Source organism: Pipra filicauda, unplaced genomic scaffold (genome assembly GCF_003945595.2).
Source record: "Pipra filicauda isolate LSUMZ 115617 unplaced genomic scaffold, ASM394559v2 scaffold44_size3831614_pilon, whole genome shotgun sequence".
Lineage (NCBI taxonomy): Eukaryota > Metazoa > Chordata > Aves > Passeriformes > Pipridae > Pipra > Pipra filicauda.
The window spans coordinates 2,183,089-2,202,807 of NW_024104587.1; the positions used below are offsets into that span (position 1 = coordinate 2,183,089).

The 19,719-nt window shown below is 41.1% G+C and overlaps 1 protein-coding gene across 3 annotated transcripts in view; it reads left to right on the plus strand.

Moving 5' to 3' along the window:
- MCTP2 (multiple C2 and transmembrane domain containing 2) overlaps positions 1-19,719 on the plus strand; it is a 119,792-nt gene that overhangs the window by 26,886 nt on the left and 73,187 nt on the right. For all 3 annotated transcript variants that reach the window (XM_027719891.2, XM_027719892.2, XM_039385938.1), the window contains 4 exons: positions 7,213-7,355; positions 8,148-8,224; positions 9,370-9,481; positions 11,348-11,383. In XM_027719891.2, coding sequence (XP_027575692.2) covers positions 7,213-7,355; positions 8,148-8,224; positions 9,370-9,481; positions 11,348-11,383 — 368 coding nt within the window. The remainder of the gene's footprint in view (positions 1-7,212; positions 7,356-8,147; positions 8,225-9,369; positions 9,482-11,347; positions 11,384-19,719) is intronic.

The following is a 19,719-nucleotide window of genomic DNA, read 5'->3' on the forward strand; positions in this document are numbered from 1 at the left end:
CTGTTAAACAGTGTGGTTACAAGAAGTACACTTCTTGGATGTGATGTCAGCTGGTGAGTGGCTGTGATTGGTGTCTTTTTTCTTTTTTCCCCTCCTTTAAGCGCCTTGTTCCAGCCTGAACTTTGTGTGTGTCTCTTTTCCACATGGTTTTGTGTTTTGTAGATTTTTTCACAAGACCTTTGTGCCCCGTTTCTATTTCTTTCTTTAAAGTTTCATTTGTTTCCTGTTCCTGCACTTTGATTTTCTTCTCATTTCTTTCCCAAGGCAGCTTGGGAGCAAGCTGAGATGCAGTAGTACAGAGGATGCCATTGTCTAGATAGGTGCACCCGGCTTTCCATATCCAGAGCATGTCATCATGTGCTCTCATGTCTAACAGCCCCCACTGCCAGAGGGTCCCAGTGGGCTCCTGGAGGTGGCAGGGAGGCTGTGCTGCATGGGCAGCTCTGGAATCACTGAGAGTTGTGCTAGAGCTCAGCCTCCCAAGGACAAAATAAAATGAAAGAAAGGGCTTAGGATAACACACTTTTAACTTCCAGCAGTAACGAATCTGCAGTAGCCCCAGCACTCACAGCTCTGGGCTGTCCAGGAGCTGGACTTCGATGATCCTTGTGGGTCCCTTCCAGCTCAGGATATTCTGTGATTCACTGTCTGGGTCTGTGCTGATACCAGGGTGCCAGAGGAAGGGATGTGTGTGTGCTGTGCTGGGTATTTGTCAGCTTAGAGCAAGTAATTGTTTGGAAAGCAAATGCTCAGAGCAATTAGGCTGAATTGCTCTCTGCAAACACGCTGATTAATTTAGACTTTCTCTGTTTTCAGGGTATCTGCAATTAGATCATTAGGCTTTCAGATTTATTAATTATTGAGATGTATTAGGCAACTTTTCACACTTCTTTTTGAAAGGCGTAATCATGCCTAATTTACAACTGCTGAGAATTTGAATGGTGACGAGGACTTATTTTGATATTTTCTGGATGCTGGGTAGGTCTGCGTACAAGAGCTGGTGCTGCAAGTGTTTATCTGTGCCAAAGGCAGTTTCTGGAAGTGCAACATGTGTGGCTGAAACTTTTTGCTTATACACAGTGATCCCTGTGAGCATCCTTCCTGGATTGGCTGTGGCAAAGGAATGCACAGAGATAGGAGCCTCAGGAAAATAAGAGGAGATCAAAAAGAGCAATTTATGTGCGTATCTGCCCTTGGTAAATTAATGTTAAATTAGGAAATGTAGGAATGGCAGCATAGAAAGAGAATATGTAGGGCCCAGAGGATACCCTGTGACTCTTCTTTTGTGGGAATTGTAATTTAGATAACGGGTTTCTTAAACTGTAATAGCTCCATCAGTCGTCAGAGCTTGCTCTTCGGGGGCACCTGTCTGCATTAACAGCTCACACGGCATCTTTCAGGTAATCTGTAAGGAGATTTATTAGGTCAAAGACTGAGAAAACAAGAAAATCAGAATTGGATAGCTCAGCCTGGAGAAGAGATGTTTCCAGAGAGACCTTAGAGCCCCTTCCAGTGCTTAAAAGGGCTAAAAGGGAGCTGAAGAAGCATTTTTTTACAAGGGCATGTTGTGACAGGACAAGGGTGAATGGCTTTAAACTTAGAGATTAGGGTTAGATTAGATATTAAGATGAAATTCTTTACTGTGAGGGTGGTGAGGCCATGGCACAGGTTGCCCAGAGAAGCAGTGCATGCCTCATCCCTGGAAGTGTCCAAGGCCAGGTTGGATGGGGCTTGGAGCAACCTGGTCTAGTGGAAGGTGTCCCTTCCCGTGGCAGGGGGTTGGAATGAGATGATCTTTAATATCCCTTCCAACCCAAACCATTCTGTGATAAGATACCACAGAAGTTTCTCAGTGCTGCCTGGTGATGTAAATGTACCTTCTGCCCTGTCCTTGTGACCTCTTTTGAGTTCATACCTGAGTCCTGACTGGGAATTCAATGTTCCGTTGGACCAATTTTCACCACAGACAATTCTGTTCTTTATGTCATGTGTCCCTAACGGATCCCACATGGCATTTTGGTAGGGTTTTCAGTTGGTTTTGCTCAGTTCCTTTACTTTTTTTTTTTTTTTTTTTTAATGGTGTTTCTGAAGTGTCTTGAATAGGAACTCCTGTATCTGTATTTTTCACTCTGTTAACGTTCAGTTCAGGCATTTCCCCCCCTCCTTTATTCCCCCATCAACTGTGGGTTTACACACTTCCTTCACACTTCTCTGGTCTTTTTGATTTATTGTGTTTTGTTGTGGTGGAGGTTTTTTTTTGGTTTGTGTGTTTTGTTTGGTTTATGGTCTTTTTTTTTTTTCCACTTGTTGGTTTGTTTTCCCTTGGAATCTATTGGTGCTGCTTGTTTCCAAGCAATGTTTCATTTCCATCTGGCCGTGTAAAACTAGCTGGGCACAAAACTTTCCAAAATTACCTGAATTTCCTGCCAGCAGAATACTTTTTTCTATTTCCCCTTTAAACCTGCACTATTCCACTACGAGAAATATAGTGGTTTTCCACTTAAAATGAAAAATGTGTGTTCCATTTTAAAACGTCTTTACTCTTTGTCATAAATAACTCCAGTAATTCTATTTCTAGGAAGATTTTCAGATATTTATTCTTTACATGCATATAAAATAAATCTTTAATTTCCTTCTTCAGAGTAAAATTTAGTTTTTTAACCAAAACTTAAGATGGTCTAGGTTATATTTTACACTGTTCTTTGATTTTTTCAGACTTTTAAGGCAGCTTGCTGGTAATTTTTATTTATTTATTTATGGAACAAGACTTGTTTCATATGCTATATTTCCAGTAAGTTTGCTCCTATAAAACAGTGTGTGGCTTGAAATTATATTGGGTCTTCTGGGTTCGTTGGGTTACTATTTCCTAATTACAAAGCAAATGTGTAGCAGTATGAGACGGTCAATGTGATCCATCTCTCGGTAGCTGCTAGAGGGCAGCAGTATCCATTTAAAAACACCATTAACAGTTTCTTGGGCTACTGAACCCTCTCCTACTGCTGTGTCCCAGCATCATTTTACTCTCTGAAGCTTTCTCATGATTTAGTGATGTCTGATCTGCCTGCATTCATTGCTTTTTAGTGTTAGTGGGAGAAAATAGAAGTGAAATAGATATTATGCAAAGGAATTCCAGGGAGCATCACTGTTGAAATGAATGTTCTTTCTCTAATGGGGAAACAGGCCTAGCTGATGGAATGATTTCTTTTTTTTTTTTTTAGAGGTCATCCTTTTTTTTTTTTTCACTCCTATTGGGTTTGCTTTAGTCTGAGAAGTAAATTATCCTGAGTTTTTATATATGTTTTGCTGTGTGTGAACCTTTTTGTCATTGCGTAATATTCGAATTAGCCTCAAAGCATCACAGCTTGCCTTTCCAACGAGAGAAGTATTTTTGGGGGTAAAATTCTCAACTGACTTCAAGAATGATCTGTTCCCCCATTGACATTGCTACGGTTGGTGTGACTGAGATGAGAGATGAGCAGGTTCAGACCTTATGTTCAGAAAAGCCTGGGTGCACGTGCTGAAAAGTTGTTGATTCAGTTGCCTTCACTAGGAAATGGCTGCTAAAAAGCCTTTTTTTTTTTTTTTTTAATTGATGTGGCTTCTTCAGAAAATTATCCATTTCTGTCACACTTCAAAGAAGATTATAAACAAAAATCCTTTTTTTAGACTGGTTCGTCTCTAAAATCACTAAGCGCTTTTCAAAAGAAGTCATGTTTTTCTGCTTAGATTGTAGATTGTCTCTAATAAATAGCTTTTAATAGATCCAGACATCTTTCTGAGCTTGAATCCAGAAGGCTTCAAGCCTTGAATTCAAATGCAGTCAGTATTTTGCAGTCTGTGCTGTTCATCCCATCAGGAGAGACTCGTCCACCTGGGTTGTTTCTCATTCCCTGTCTGCTTTTTAACCTGTTCTGTTCACCTGGATGCAATGGGATGTCTTAAAGAAAACCAGAAACAGCCAGAACGATGCAGGGAGCTTTGTCAACATCTTAGGAGTGGCTTGGGGGAAGCTCTGGGAACCCCCAAAGGGGTCGTAGTGCCGTATCCACTCCTAGCATCTCTCTCCAGGCCATCCAGGTTCACCCCACCAAGCCCTCTGTGCTCCAGCTCCTGCTGTGGAGGTGACAGTCCAGCTGTTTGCTGGCACGGAGGTGTCATCCCGTCATTTGTATGATCCAGGAGCCGCGCTCCCGTGCCGACCCCGTTCCCCGCCTGCCTAGTTGAGATGTTACCCCTCTGACAGCCAGACAGGCGAGCGCCGCCGAGCCCCCGCCCCTCCACAATTATTTTCCCTCACAATTAACACCGGTACTAACTTGACACCTTTTCCTTGTTTGGCTTTTGTAAACCATCATCCCTTTCTCTATTAATTCCCGGCATTAATATTTTCTTTCGCCCGAGTGCTGCCGCTCACCCGTGAAACAGTTTGAACATTATGTGGCTGTCAAGATAGCGAGGGATTACCCAGCCTGCCTTGCTGGAGTAAGTGACACCACTGAGGCCCTGCTTTGAGATGTTTATTTTGAGAGTAAGCTGACAAGCATGAAGGCCTGATCCCAGAGTGGCAATCTTATTTAATTAAAGGCCTCTTTTTATTATAGCTTTCCGCCCGTCTCTCACTGTTTTTTTCTTTAATATACAATATATATATTTTTAATATAAATATAGATTTATACAAATGTATATTCCTTTCATATGCACATGTATGTTTCTGTGTATAAGTAGATGTAAATATGAGGGTAGAATTTATTAAAAAAAATATGAGAATGATTGCTAAAGCCTGGCTCACATGAGCAATGGTGGGCAGCCCTTCCCCCCCTTTTATTTTCCTTTACTGTATAACAACCTGGAAAGCTTTCAGAGCAATAATGCAATTGGGATGCTTACTTAGCTATAGTTTTCCTGCTTCTCAGCCTCAAAGAAGGGGCTTGGAGTTTTCTACTTGTGGGTATTGGACTGGCTGTTTGCTTTCTCTATATCTCCTATTTTTCTGTCTCTTTTCAGGTTTTGCCCTTGTTCATGGGTTTTCTCTGCCAAAAGCAGATGAGTTATGACCATAGACCACCTGCTTCCATCACCCTCTTCGTGCTTTCATTTCATCAGTTGCTTTCTCTGTCTTGGCCAGTTGCTATTTTGTGCACAGAATGGGTTGTGGAGACATTATTATAACTCTTATTTTTAATAATACAGCTTTCTCCTGCTTACTCTGTAAATAAAAGTCAGGGGATTTTTTGCCTTTTTTTTTTTTTTAAATTTTTAAATGTTTTTGAAGAAGGTGCAAGAAGCTAACACCAAAGAGCTCAACGATGTTATTTCTTAATTCTGCATCCCCTGAGGGCTTCTGCCCACATTGTGGGGCTACAATTTATCTGTATTTTCCCATTCCTTGTGGAAATTGTGCTGTTTTTAAGATGTATGCTTTATGTAAGAGTATAATCATAGTTCTGAGAAGTTTTTAGGGAAAGGTCTAGTCCTAACCCATTGGAAACAATGAGAAGCTGCCCTCTGACTTCCCTGGCTTTGGACCAGGCCCTTATTATTATTCTGTCTTCAAGGAGAAGAAAAAGAAAATTCTCTTTAAGTTTGCAGCACTTTTTCACAAAAAAGGGGTTTATTTCAACAATTCTTATTTAGGAAAAGGATCAGCTGCAGATAGTATTTGAAAACCAACTGGTATTTTCCTTCTGTGAATGAAACACCCTTTATGTGCAGAATGGGCAGGGTTCTACAACTCCTCTCTTTTGAAATTAAAGCAGAATCAAAACTGTTTACAATTCTTAAAAATAAGTTTGTATGTCCCACGGGCACAGTTCTTTTCAGTGCCATGTAATTCCAGATAGATGCTTATATATAACTATTTTTTCTTGAGTTGAAGTCTGTCTTCACATAACACTGATCAGAGCTTTATATATTTAAATATGGACTTTTCAAATTCTCACTGTTTATCACCAAATTACCGACAAGACTGAGTATTTCTCTTAGACTGGGTTATCCTGGACTGCCATGTGTTTCTCAGTCAACATCTCAGTGGGAACCAGGGAGGACAGGTTGAGATTATTTCTGACTGTGAAGTCTGGTGTAGGAATCACCCCCCTGCTGCAGGCTGGGGGGCAGCCAGGACCATCACCTTATTCTTCCAATGAAACTGAACTGTTAAGAGGGAAGTTTAATATAATATTCAAAATGCAAAGTGTCATAGAGAAAATATTGGATATGACAGATGAGTGGCACCTACGTTCAGTTAATTGTATGTGCTGCTACATCTCTCAGTTTTATTTTTTTCCCCTTATTTGCCACTTGTGATATATTTTTGCTAAGTCTGTATGAATAACTAAGTCAACCATCTAGTTAAATCCTCCCTGTACCTTGTTCCCCCTTTTGTCTCGTGTCCTGCACGGTGCTTGGTGTTAGTGCAGATGCTGCCAGTTTAATAACAATAATAAAAAGTTGATTCCCTCTTCTATTTTCCTTTGACAGCTGCAAGTCCTTCTATTGCTGTCGAGTGGCACGAGCCTCACGCTCTGTCCATGGACATCTGCTCCATAAAAATACGGGACATTATTACCGTGGCAAATTGTGCCACTTGGATTAAAAATGTGTTACCTGAACACTGCCTGGTTTCACAGAGTCTGTTCTGTGTGTGGTTTTTATCCTGAGCTGATGAATAATGTCGGTGTTTTTTCACTGAAACTTCAAATTTGTTTTTAAGTAAATTGGCAAGTGACACCCAGTGATGAAATCCTGACGGGTATTTTAGCTATTGTTACTGGTTTCCTTGGAGCTCCTATCCCAGTTACGGTGCTTTTGAGTTTTGGTCCTTTCATATATTCATAGTCACAGGATCACATTTTCTCTCTTCCACTGTGCTGTTAGTTGACCTGTAAATAGTCCTTCATCACTGCTGCTGTTTGCTCTTTTCCCAAATTAAAATGTTAACTAACTTACTAAAGAATAATTAATGTTCTTTAAGAATAAAACAGCAGAGATTAGGCAAACTATGAAGATTATTTTGTTACCTGCTTTCACACAACTTTTTGGTTTGTCTATAGATTTCCTGTATGAATGAACAATTTTTATATAGGTAATTAAGTATATGCATGTATATATAAAATAAATAATGACCATTTATTATTATTTACTATTTTATGAAAACATAATTTAATATTGTGGGGTTACATGGAGGTGTGCTAACCTATTTTTTTATTATCACAGGTACAAGTGACCCGTATGTGAAGTTTAAACTGAATGGGAAAACTCTCTACAAAAGTAAGGTCGTCTACAAGAACCTCAACCCAGTTTGGGATGAAACTGTTGTGCTGCCTGTACAGACTCTTGATCAAAAACTGTGGATCGAGGTAAGTTTTGGTTTTAGATTTTTAAAAGATGGGTCAATATTTTTTTAAGCAATCATTTTCACCTTCAGAAACATTGATTTTTATTCGCTGTAGCAGCATAACATAAAACACAATCCAGTTTAAGAGTTTCAGCAATTTCAAATTAAAACGCACATACGTCTTTTCCAGATTTTACTTGCATGTTTTGCTTTTCGTCTGCAAAAACCTAAGTTGAAACAAAACTCCTTGACTGGATCTCTTTAAAGCTGTGGAGCTGAATTCTTCTCCCTCTTCCCGTGCTTGTGCAAACTCAGGAAAACCAAGAGTGGTTTCAGGAGCACGTTTTAAGAGTGTAATTTGGCTGGGTTGCACAGAATTATTACCTGGGATGCAGCCGTGACAAGTAGCAAAGCCTTTTCTCATTATGAGTAACGTTATAGTTACCAGAACCGCAAGCTACCAGTTGTGAGCACTAATTGCTAAAACGTCTGTAACCAGAAGTACCTGATTTTTGTGCAGTGTTTCATTAGGCTGTCGCACGGAGCATAAAGGAACAGGCACGATCCATAGCAGCACACATGTCTCTGTTTACATAATATTAAGAAGATACTTTCAAAATGCTAGTTAAATATTTAGTTAAAAATACAAATTAAAGCAGGGAGATGGAAAATGATCCCTGAATTATATCTAAGCTTTGATCTTTCAAATACAAAATTGAACTGAAAGGGCTTAAAATATCTGTTCTTTCATCGCCTGGGATAAAACTGGCTTATGATGTGAAAATTGGAAATATTTGTCTTATTTTGCTACCAGGTGTACGATCGAGATTTAACCTCTTCAGACTTCATGGGTTCGGCGTTTGTAGCGCTCACTGAACTTGAACTCAATAGGTAATGTGTTTATTTAATTAAAGGTTATTAATGCAGCTTAATTGATTAACAGAGGGAAATAATGAAATGCTTTTGTTCTGCCTTGGAATTTGTCTATTCATGCAAACTTTTTTTTTCGGATGGAAGTATGGGGAGCCCATTTTAAGGGAAATCACTTGAGATAAATCTTTTACGCACGTGTTTTCATCCGGCGTTACGTACCGGATTCAAATCCAACCTGGATGGAGCCCAGTTCTAGGGCTAACAATTTCTGTATGTGGCATTGTTTAGGGAGAGCTCCACCAGAATAATTTATGGAGGTGGAAGAAGAAAGAGGGGGAGAAGGTTGAGGCCTGTTCTTATCCCCACGTAGCACAGGGTGCCTTTCCCTGCACACCACTGGGCTGGGGAGCGGTTTTCCCGGCCGCTGCCAGCGCCCCGTTTCCAGCCTCCCCCCGCAGCCAGCCATCCCTGCGGCAGCTGCATCTGGCCCTGATTTAGTGCCGAGGCAAGCCCTGTGCCTTTTGTCTGCTGCTGCTGCTGCTTGGTCTCAATGTGGAGCTGGAAGCCAGGAATTCAAGTTTTAGTTCTCTCTTTTATACTCCCTTGCTGTGCGACGACTTTTTTGGAGAAGTTGAGTTCTCCCTGCACGGGTGTGTTGTAGGTCCTATGGCTGTTGTATCCGACTTTCTAGGAACATTAATGAGTTTATCCATGAGATAGTGCCACCAGGTAAATACCAGCATTCCTGTTTTTAGCAAGGGAACAGAGTCAGGGAGGGAGATTAAATGCAGGCAGAATAAATATCTCTGGAGTCAAACCCAGCCACTAATATTAGAAAATTCACTTGGATGAGTTTCCCTGATACTCTTCCTGTGAAGTGAAGGTAGTAGTAGCTTAATTTGGTGTGTATCTGCATATGGAGAGTTATGAGTAGTAAGCAGTGCTATAGAAACACTGTGCTGTGTTATTAAAAGAGGGGTGTATTTTGTAAGAACTCAGAAGAAACCCTCCAGATTTCCCATTTTAACATTTAAACTCAATATTGGGAATTTCAGACAAGAAGCTGAAATTTGCACAGCTCGGCCTGACCTTTAATAATCAACTCGAGTTAACTGCAGTCAGTAAATGCACGCTTTTTTTTCTTTTTCTTTTTTTGCTTATAGAACTACTGAACAGATTTTAAAACTGGAAGATCCCAACAGTTTAGAAGATGACATGGGAGTGATTGTATTAGACTTGAGTCTAGCAGTCAAGCAAGGAGACTTCAAGAGAAATGTAAGTGGCTTAGGAAATCAAATTTATAGCTGGAATTTGTAGGGGAGAGAAAAGAAGACCTGGCATAATCTGATTTACTGGGAAATGCCACCTTTATTTTCATCCTCTGAGACTCAATATTGAAATCGAGGTAGATCATAACTTTAAAAAAAGCCCCATATTTATCTGGGTTAAAGTTGTGTAGACGTTCGTAGCTGGATGCTTCTGTCTCAGTGCTGTGACATGCACTGTGACAGTGCTCTCCGTGTGCTGCAGTGTGTCCACCACTGCAATGGGCAGGTTGAAGAAAAGTTACTATATTTCTTTCTTTTTTTTTTTTTTTTTAACAACAGTGAAAAAATTTATCCACATGAAACCTAAAAGCTGAGCTTTGATGTTAAGACTTAAACTGCCCCAGTCCTGCAGAGGAGGACACTGCTTGTAAAAACCCTGAGTTCAATTGAACTTGGCTCCTTATGCTAAAACATGGTGCATTTGGTGATGCAAGAAACCCAGAAGAGCCTGGGCAGAGATTGGAACACCATAACTGAAGCTGATAGGTTTTAAATTTGAGATCCTACATGTTTGGGTTTTTTTGCTTTTGTTTTATCTTTTAAGATTCCTGCTAGTGTTTTATACAGAGTGTGAAGCATACAAATGTTTGTGAAGTAATCCTGCTCCTGGCGAGCAAGGGGTGGGGAAAAACCAAGATTAGGCATTTACCTGAACTGTCTTAAAAAACAGAGCTGATTTTAAATATATATGTAATACGTATGTTAAGAGAAAATACTCCTACAAGTTTACTGCATAGTCTAATATGAAAGTTACTGTTTACAGCACATTATTGATTTATAGATATGGAACTCCAACCTGAATGGGATTATTTATAGAGATGTAAATGTTTCAATGGGTTTGAAAGCAAAATCAGAAAAAGCTAGTGTGGGATATCTGCTATTCATTATTTATTTTTCAAATAGTTGCTTTCTTGAGAATTGTAAATTCTTAATTAATAATAAGATAATCATAGAGTTATTTTAACCTCACTATGTGATAATTTAAAGGCTTAATGACAATATTTTAAACACTGTTGTATTTATATATCTATATTATGAGGTGGCTTTGATCTGGAATGTGAATTGCCCTCTAACTTGTACAAGAGAGCATTGCTGGCACATGGCACTGGGTTGCAGGAAGGGGTGAAGCAAAGACATAAAGTTACTATAGCAAAAAAAAAATGTAGCCAGAAGAGCCTAAGGAATTCTGTGATTTTTAGGAATACCTGGGCTAAATTGGACTTAGCCATAGAAACAAAAAATATATTGGTTTAAACAGCAGCTTTTGGTACTCTTGGGTGCTTAGTTAACATTCAGAGTGCAGACGATAGATGAGCTGATGCACATTGTAATTTTTTTTTAAGGACAATGTTTTAAACCCTCGTATTTCAAATGCAGATTTCTCAGCCATTTCCAATGGAATCAGAAAAGTCAAATGGCTCTATCCATATTAGCACTTAACAAGAAGATGACTTTTTTTCCTTTTTAAATTAACTTACTGTAGAACCAGATGGCACCAAAAGTATAAGCCATGTTTCTTACTAATGGCTCTGGGTCCCTCCACTTTTTATTCTCAATTCCTTTTTTTTTCATTTCCTCTTTATTTTGGTGCAATGCAGGTATTGTGTGTTTGTTGATTGTTATGTTCCATGAGGGAGGGAAGGTAGATGGAAATGCAGTTGTAGATCCAGTCCCCTGTTTTCTAATAAGCTTTTCTAACTCATTTGACAAGCTGCTGTTTTAATTATTTTACTAAACACTTTCCCCATTTTACTCCTTCTCTGTTTCCTTTCCCTGGATTCTCTTTGATACAATAATGGGGACTCATGAACAGAGATGGTCAAGTCGGAAGAAGCGAACTTCGTCCAAGGTAATCCATATTTTTTTCACTTAAAATAAAAGTCCCCTCTCAAAATCTGTGCCCTCCTCTGAAACAAAGAGGGTAAACAAAGGAAAACTGAAGTATAGGTGCAACCTGTCATAATGTGAGGGCTGTGACACCCTTTTGCTTTTTTGATTTTCTTTTCATTTTGATGACAAATTGCATCTGTTTTCTAATTGTAGGTGCTATGGTAATGTTTAGAGAATAAGATCTCATTCAGCAAAGAGCTGTAGAAAGAGAAAAAAATCTGTCTGTACTAAGGAAATGGGTGTAAATTCAACCAAAAAAAATGAGCTGTGGAGGATTTGAGTAGTTAAGGACACCCGAAACGTGGCCGGTGGTTGGTACTGGATTTGAGTGTGGGTCTCCCGGATCCCAGTTTATCGTTTGGGTTGCCTCTCGTCACAGGAGGAATTTTGTGAGGCAGTATTTCTTCTAGTTGCCCCTGTGGGTTTTGAAATTCCTTTTGTTCTTGGGATGGAGATGGAGCAGGGAGTTTTCATTACCTCCATTGTAACAGGATTTCCAAGGTTTGTGTGTTCCCACGTATCTACATAACTTGCTTCCCTCGGTCTCCTGTAGTATCTCTGCAGGCTTCCATTACTTTTATATTCCTGTATCATTTTTACATTAGGTTTTGACTTGTTCAGGAAACAGACTGTGGCTTTTTGTTTGTTCTGTAAAGCTTTAATTTGCTATTGAGTAAATAATGATATAGAAACTGCAAGCCTCAGTATCCAGCTTGAGAGCTGTACAGTCTCACTTCCTGAAAAGCAGAATTTGGCTCTTATGAGAACACATGCATCTTGATATTTTTCCTGTGTAACTATCGGTTTGTGCCTAAATAAATTGAATAATTAACCTCCTCTTGTTTTATTCATTACAACTGCGGTGTGCTGTGTAGAGAAGCCAACCATTTCAGGTATTGTGCCAGCAAGAATATTTTTGTCAATAGAAGTAGTGCAAAGTACAGCCCTTGGAGCCCTGATTCCAGGGATATTGCAGTGCTTGGAGCAGAGAGTTGCCAGAGCTCCCTGAATGCCGCGTGATAGAAAGTGATGGAATAATTGAAGAGCTCAGCACTTAGTTTTTAACTGGAACTCTGGAAATTACTGTGCCCTCATTCAGTCAGTGTCGCTTGGTCTCCCTGTTTCTCACACAGCTGTCTTTGGACGCTGGTTGGCTTTGGGACCTGGGGAAGGGAGTCAGGTTTTTAAACTCTGGTCTTTTTTTCTCCAGAATAGCCAAATTCTGTCTTAATTGCTGTCACTCGAAGTTTTTTTCTTCCTTGGTCATATGCAATATCTCATTGCATTTTGAATAATTTTTTTTTATATACATGTTTTTGAATCTTTAGCTGTCAGTCTTCAGCTCTCAAGACTCTGGCTTGTCCCTTAACATCTTTGAAAATAAAATTAAGGAATGCTCAGGCATGGTACTGATTTGGGAGACATGAAAGTACTGTTTAAAAGGAAAAAAGCTTCAACTCTGTGCTCTGTTCTGTTCCAGTCACTAGAGGGTAGGAGAGCTTCAGCTCTTCCTAGGGAAGACACAGTTCATGCTCCAGTGTGATCTCTAAAGAAAACCTCTGTGACCATCCAAAGGCAGTAAAAAATATTTCCCAGCATGCACAGGAAAAATCTGACAAAGCAGTATTTCCTAGTTTATTGATTCTGCTACTGCACTAAAACACTAGTACTGTACATCAATAACCATCTTTAGTTAGGAAACTCTGGTCTGTGGAAGCAGTACTAGCAGTTTGTGGCAGAACATAAAGGCTAGGAAGAAAAATTGTGTGCATGGGGAATATAGGTGTCTAGGGAAAGCACAAGAGGTTATGGAAGAATAGCCAGAGAGTATGATGGGGTAGAAAACAATGTTGCTGGACGAGATAAAGATACAGGAATAAGGGAGGCCGGGGAAATGGAGAGAGCTCTGTAATGGATACACAAACTTGTCTCTTTTTTGGCTCCTGAGCTGACTCTGGTTGGGTGTTGCAGGAGAAGAACACAGTATACTTTCCATTTGAGCAGCTGAACTGAGACAGATCTAAATTTTATCTCTGCAAGTTTAGGCAAATAAAAGTTTTCTGTTTGAAATACTTTTCATGGGATTTTGGTGTTTTTTTTTTTTGTGTACTGAACTATAGCTGACCTGAATTGTAATATTTAGATTTTCTCCTTCTATAAATACGGGGAAAATGACTTATTTTAGGGATGGACAAATGAATATAACTTTCACAGCTGTTTTTTAATCTGTATTGCCTATATGAAAGAAATCTGATTATCCTCTAATTTGACTATTTTATGTTATTTTAGTGCAGATTTGGCACATCAGTGTCCTAAATGAGTCTTTTCACATTAATCACAGGATTCTTGCTGACTTCCCAAATTCACCCCAAATGTTGATGGCATCAATACCTGTTGCAACTCCATGTCAGACTGGCAAAGAGGTTCATGTGGGCTCTTGTGGATATTGTGTACTCTTCGTCTGTGTGTTCTCTGAGCTCCCTTGCTGTTTTAAGAAAAAGCTGCATTTCAGACAACAAAAACAGTGGCAGTACAAGATGTCCAGTCCAGCTCCAGTAGCCTCACAGTCTGCATATGTAATATGCAGGAAGGATTTTGGCAACTGAATATTGTCTTTTAAATCACTTTGGAGCAAGAGCTGTTGAACTGGATGATTTAGCTATCTGTTGATTACACAGTGTATATTTTTCACTTCTGCTAGAAGGGAATCATTGCATATTTGGGAGGACTCCCAAGACATGGGCATGACATCCAGATCCTTCATTTTTCATGGGAACCAAGAGCAGCACTGTCTTCTGTGGGAGCTGTTCCCAAGAGCGCAGCTTTCTTCTTTTCCTCATGAAGGGTGGCATTGAAAAAGAAAGAGGATACTATTAGGCAGTATTCATATATTCACTCCTATCTGTGTATTGGCAAGCTCTCCCCTCTTTTCTGTTTTCCTTTCTGGGGCTCAGAGGGAGTTGGTTGATCTCTCTGCTGGAGCCCAACATGCTGATGCTCAGTAGCCTTGTTTGTCCCGGGTGGCTTGAGTCTCACCCTGAGTGCCTGGCACGCTATTTTCAGCATTTGTACAGCTGAATAACCTTAAAGTGTTGAACATCCGTGAAGCAAATAAGCAGGTTTGCTTGGGGTGGATTGACCTGCAGCAGTCCAGTCCTGAAACAAAAGCGACAGAATTGCCACCTTGATAGCCTAAGCTGATTGAATAAATTGGCTGAAAGGCTGACCGGACCCAAGTGCTCCTCAGCATCTCATCGCAGGGGAAAATCCCTCGCTCTCCTCTTTTTTTTTTTTTTTTTTTTTTTTTTTTGGTGTGGGCTGTTAGGTTTCATTTTTGTCTGCCTCATTGTGTTCGGCTTTCTCCCACAATACCCTGTGGGCAACCAAGCTCTCCAAACGCTTCGTGGAGCGGAGGGACTCGGTTGCCACAGGGTCACGCGTCGTGGCGGCAATCTCGTGTTGGTTCACTTGCCTTTCTCGCTGCCCTCTCCTCTTTCCCAAGGGGAGATTGCCTCTGCAAAATGGTTTCTCTGCCTAATGAGGAAAGGTCCAAAGAGTCCTCCTATTTGTGTGTTGTTGTTTTCTCAAATGGCAAATTACGTGGCCCAGTTTTGACGTTGACCTCTTCACAGGGATTGCAGCAGGCTTTCTGTTGTCCTGTCTCATCCTTTTAAATGAAAGATGGGAGAGATGGGCTCACTTCACACTTGACCACCTCGCCGTGTCATTTAAATGTACAATTTTTCTGCATCTCTTTATTGCTTCAAAAACAAGTTTGAACTTGGGGCACGTATGTGTGTGTCAGGAAAAGAGACAGATTTGAAAGCAGCCCTGATGCACCAGAGGGGATTTGCTGGGTGCCTGTGGAGGGAGATTATATACAAATGGAGTTATCAGGGAGACTGGAACTCCTAAAGGATTTTGTGAAGCTGGGTCAATGAGCCAGTTCTTTCCCCTCCAAAGCTCTGTCATTCTTGTTCATCTCCTGTATTTGGTTCTGTGAAGGCAGAATATGGCCCACCTGCTCATTCTTGTCCAACTTTCTTTTTTAAACCAGAAAGTAATAAAAAATGGAAAGTTGATGTGAGAAACTCTTAAATTCCACTTAAGATGGTAATGTGAGCACTGATTTTTAATTTTTCTATTCAGAGATGTGGGATGTTTTCTGGGCAAATGCTCTTTCTAAGCAGTAGGGAGAAGAGCAATCTTCTGGTCCTCATGTGGCAGGGTCCTGCTTTATGACCAGGTCATACTTTTACTTCAGAGAAGATTATTCATTACTTACCTGATGTTGCACAGTCCCTAAATCTGCAACAAACATGGGCTCTTAGACTTCAAAAGATCTAGTTTGTTTTTAAGAATAAAGATCTCTGGATATTTTTGTTCTTACTGGGGTTTTTTTGTTGTTTGTTTTCTGGCTGGCTTTTTTGAGGGATGCTTTTAGTTCCAGTTGTTATTCATTTTACAGCAGTGAACTGCTCATAAAGGTGACCTTTATGGTATTAGTGGTTATTTGCACATAGAGGCCAGCCCAAATCAGAGCACTATCTAGAGACAACCCCTCAAATTCTGGTCTAAAGGCTACCTTGATTTTAGAAGTGATGAGGGGAAGGAATAAGTAAGCTTGTCCAATGTTTTGTGCTTGGGATATGTGCCAACTTCCATCATAAAGCATGTGTTTACTGATTTCAAGCCCTATAGACTGATCCTAGCTTCAGCCAACTTTTCTGCACCTCTGCAATGCACCTTTACTTTGGTCTGGGATGTAGCCAGAGTGTGAGCAGGCTGAGTGCAGAGAGCTTACAGGAAAAAAGAGCAGGAGAGGCCTGAAGGACCTGGCACCCAGTCTGGGAGCACAGCTGGAAAGGGCTTGGGATCAGCAGCGGGAGGAACTGAAGCACCCAAGTGCGGAGGCGTCCGTAGCCTGGGAGGTAACAGGGAAAGGGAAGAGCTGAATAGATAAAACAGTTCAAAATCGCTTCTGATTAAGCAGTTATGTCCTCATTTTCTGGCCAGTATGGACAGGGGCTTTGATTTTTCTGGTCTCATTGTGAAGGCAGGTTAGGGTAGTGGGGGCTGGAGGGAGGGAGAGAGGGAGAGTGTTTGGGGTGTTTTTTTCAGTGCTTGTTTTGCACCTGAGTAACTTTGTTGGACTAATCACTGCACTCCTCTGTGCTCTGTTCTGCAATAGTTTTGCCAGCTCAGAGGGAGGCTATAAAGTATAATCAATTAGCTCTGTGTAAATCAGTTTGAAATGAGTAGGTGTGGGGTATCAGAGAGGAGGTAAGACTTCTAAAATAAATAATGTAATATCATTTTCTTGTCACCTGGGAGAAATTTTCCATAGTGCAGACTTCCCTAGGCAGCACTAAAGTTGACTCATTGATGGCCCAGGTCTGTGGGTCTACCACACATCTGAGTTTCCCCAGACCTGCTTCCTTCCAGAAACTGTGAGTGGAATCTGAGACACTGCCTGTTTCACTGGGATTTCCATCAGGGTGGTCAGAGGAACAGCCTGCCAAGTACCTGGGGAGGCTGGAGAGGTGGCCACAGAGCCTGCGCAGAGGGGCTCTTTGGTGCGCGCGTTGGTGCTACGAGGCACAGGAAACGTGCCAGACCTGCTGAGCAGACTCTGTGGGAGCAACCTGGGCATGTCCAGGAAATCCAGAGCGTTCCTAATGTGATGTGTCTCACAGGGGTGTAAGGCAAGCAGCCCCCTGGTGCTCTGCTGTTCTCTCTTTGGAGAGAAATTTGTACCAGTGGCAGGGCTGGCCTGGGGGGAGGTGGGAAGCAGACTGCGGTCCCGGAGCCTGTGTTGAGGTGCTGCAGGTCAGCACTGTGCCCTAAACCAGTTGCAAACATCTTGGCTTCACTATCCGTTGGAATGCTCTCAAGTGATGCTAGATCTCCTCCAGGCCCTGTTAGCAGGAGACCAACACACCCCTGTTCTGAGCACAGAGAGCTTTACAGCTGCACAGCCATCTGAGAAAGGAGTGCACAAGGATGTTTGCTTGGGGCCACCTGTTTTGGAAGGTCAAGGTTGATGCATTGTAATGTGTTCCAGTAATACTGAGTGCAGGTGCTGATTTTTCCTGTGACCGTGTGGAATCCAGGGTGGTTTGAGTACCTCCCAACAGTCCTTTGAACTGTCAAGCCACTGGCTACAAGGCTGGGGTTATGTGTGTTGCAGAACTGGGGTAGGAAGATCCCCAGTGCTGAGTGACTCCCTAAAATACTGGCCTGGATAAGAAAAAAGAAAGGAATCCAAGTTTGATTTGAAAACTGAGTGATAACAACTGTCTTTTGTGTTCAGCCTGGATGCTTTGAAGAGAGATGGATGCTTTGTTTTTAAAAGAAATTGTAACGTGGATAATAAACTTTGTCTTTTTTTTTTGTGAACTAACATCAAATATCTCTTCCTCCTCTGAGGAAGGAGCGGCAGGGAGGGAAAATCCTTGCTCCTAAAGCAGCAAGTACATCACATCAAACATGACTATGTTAAATACTAAAATGTTCAAAGTACAAGCGAGATAGATAAAGGCTTTGATGGGAAGTGGATATTTCCCAGGGACATTACAAGCAATAATCCAGATGTTATGGTGTAATGCAATGAGTGTCCATGGATAGATGGGGAGCTCAAGCCAAGCAGCGCCTGCTGTAGGCCTTAGCCCTCCACTCCCATGCTGTTACGCCATATGGAAGCAATCTCCAGGCCCCCTTAATAGCCAGCTTTGGATTCCATTTTCACAGGGCTCATAGAGCTAAGTGGAGCTGTTTTATGGACAAGTTAGATAGAAGCCTTTCCAAGATAAACATCCAATTCGAAATTAGGACATACCAAGCTGCAAAATTATTTTAGGGCATATTTCATGGAAGCACTGCCATTTTTCTAAGGCGATTGCCAGACTGTAGAATGCCCTTTGATCCCTTGTGGACGTTACTCCCTTTTTTATAAAAAGGATTTTGAAATAGTTGCAGTGTTTAGGGAGGAATATATCTGCTGGGACTTTGAAGTATGTCCATGGGAACAGTCATGCTTTAGCTCTTTGGCCCAAAAGATGAACTTTAAAAAAAAAAAGAGAGAAAAGAAATTACATTGCAGCTGGATTTATGAATCAAAATCTCGTTTTCTTTTTAAAGGTAGTAATTTTTACCCATTGCGCCAGGAAAGCCAAATGGGGTGTTTAAATAGAAGTATATTAATATGCTTGTGGGATTCAGAGTTTGGTATTTTAACCAGTAAAAAGTGAGTAAAAAATTTGTGAGTTCACCACCTATGATTTAAGAATTTTGTTGCCGGGTAATTGATCCATAAAAAGTAATCTTCAGACATCAGGTGCTTTTGCAATAGTTTTATTTAGCAACAACATTTCTTACTTGCTTTTAAAGCTAACACGTCCTGTTTTAAAGTGACTTGTGAAATCTTCTCCTCCGTCTTGCTCCCACCTGTATATGACATGACTGAAGCTCCAAAGTGTGGCGAGTTAAAAGTTGCTTCACGAGAATAAAATATGGCAGGATTTTTACTGCGAGAAGAAAAGTATAGCCTTGAGTTTTAATGTTTCCAGCTCACTCCCCCCAAATAAAGGCCTATTTAATCATCCTCTGTCCAATAAAATATTGCCAGTTAGCAAACTGTTAGCGCAGCCGTGCTATGTAAGATGAAGCTGCAAAGGTAACAAATGTGGCTACCAGGTAACCATAACTCCAGATAAAGAGCCTGGTGGTGTCAGTATTTTTTCAGCAGACATCAGTATTTTTGATTCGTGGGCTCAGTTTCTGGAAGCAGGAGCAGCAAAGGCAGCAGGCAAAGAGCTAACGCAGACGGCGGGCGGCTGAGTGATGGAGGAGGTGGAAGATGCGTGTTCAGCCTTTCACCTGGCCATAGGCTTTATGATCATGGGTTGTCTCCCTTGAAAGGACAGACCTGCGTTTTATGGATGTAGCTAGAGACATTTTTAGAGTTTACTTTAGTTTCTCCCCTGTTCCATCTCCCCATCACTCTCCTGTGTCTTTCCCTGAGCCAAGGTAACAGATTGCTCTCAACGCTCAAGGTCTGCTCTTGCCAGAGCTGAGCCAGGTTAGCTGAAGTCGACTTCCATGGTGGTTTAAGGTAACCCTGCTGATTTTACTGTGGTGCTGAGCCCTATCCCTTCGCGAGGCCAGCCCTAGTACAGTCAGAAAATCCATAGCATCCTACTGCCCTCCATTGTCTACTTACTCTTAGGGAAGCATGGTACCTCTCTTACTCCTGGTGATTTTATATCACACTTAACTTGAGCATAAAAATATGTT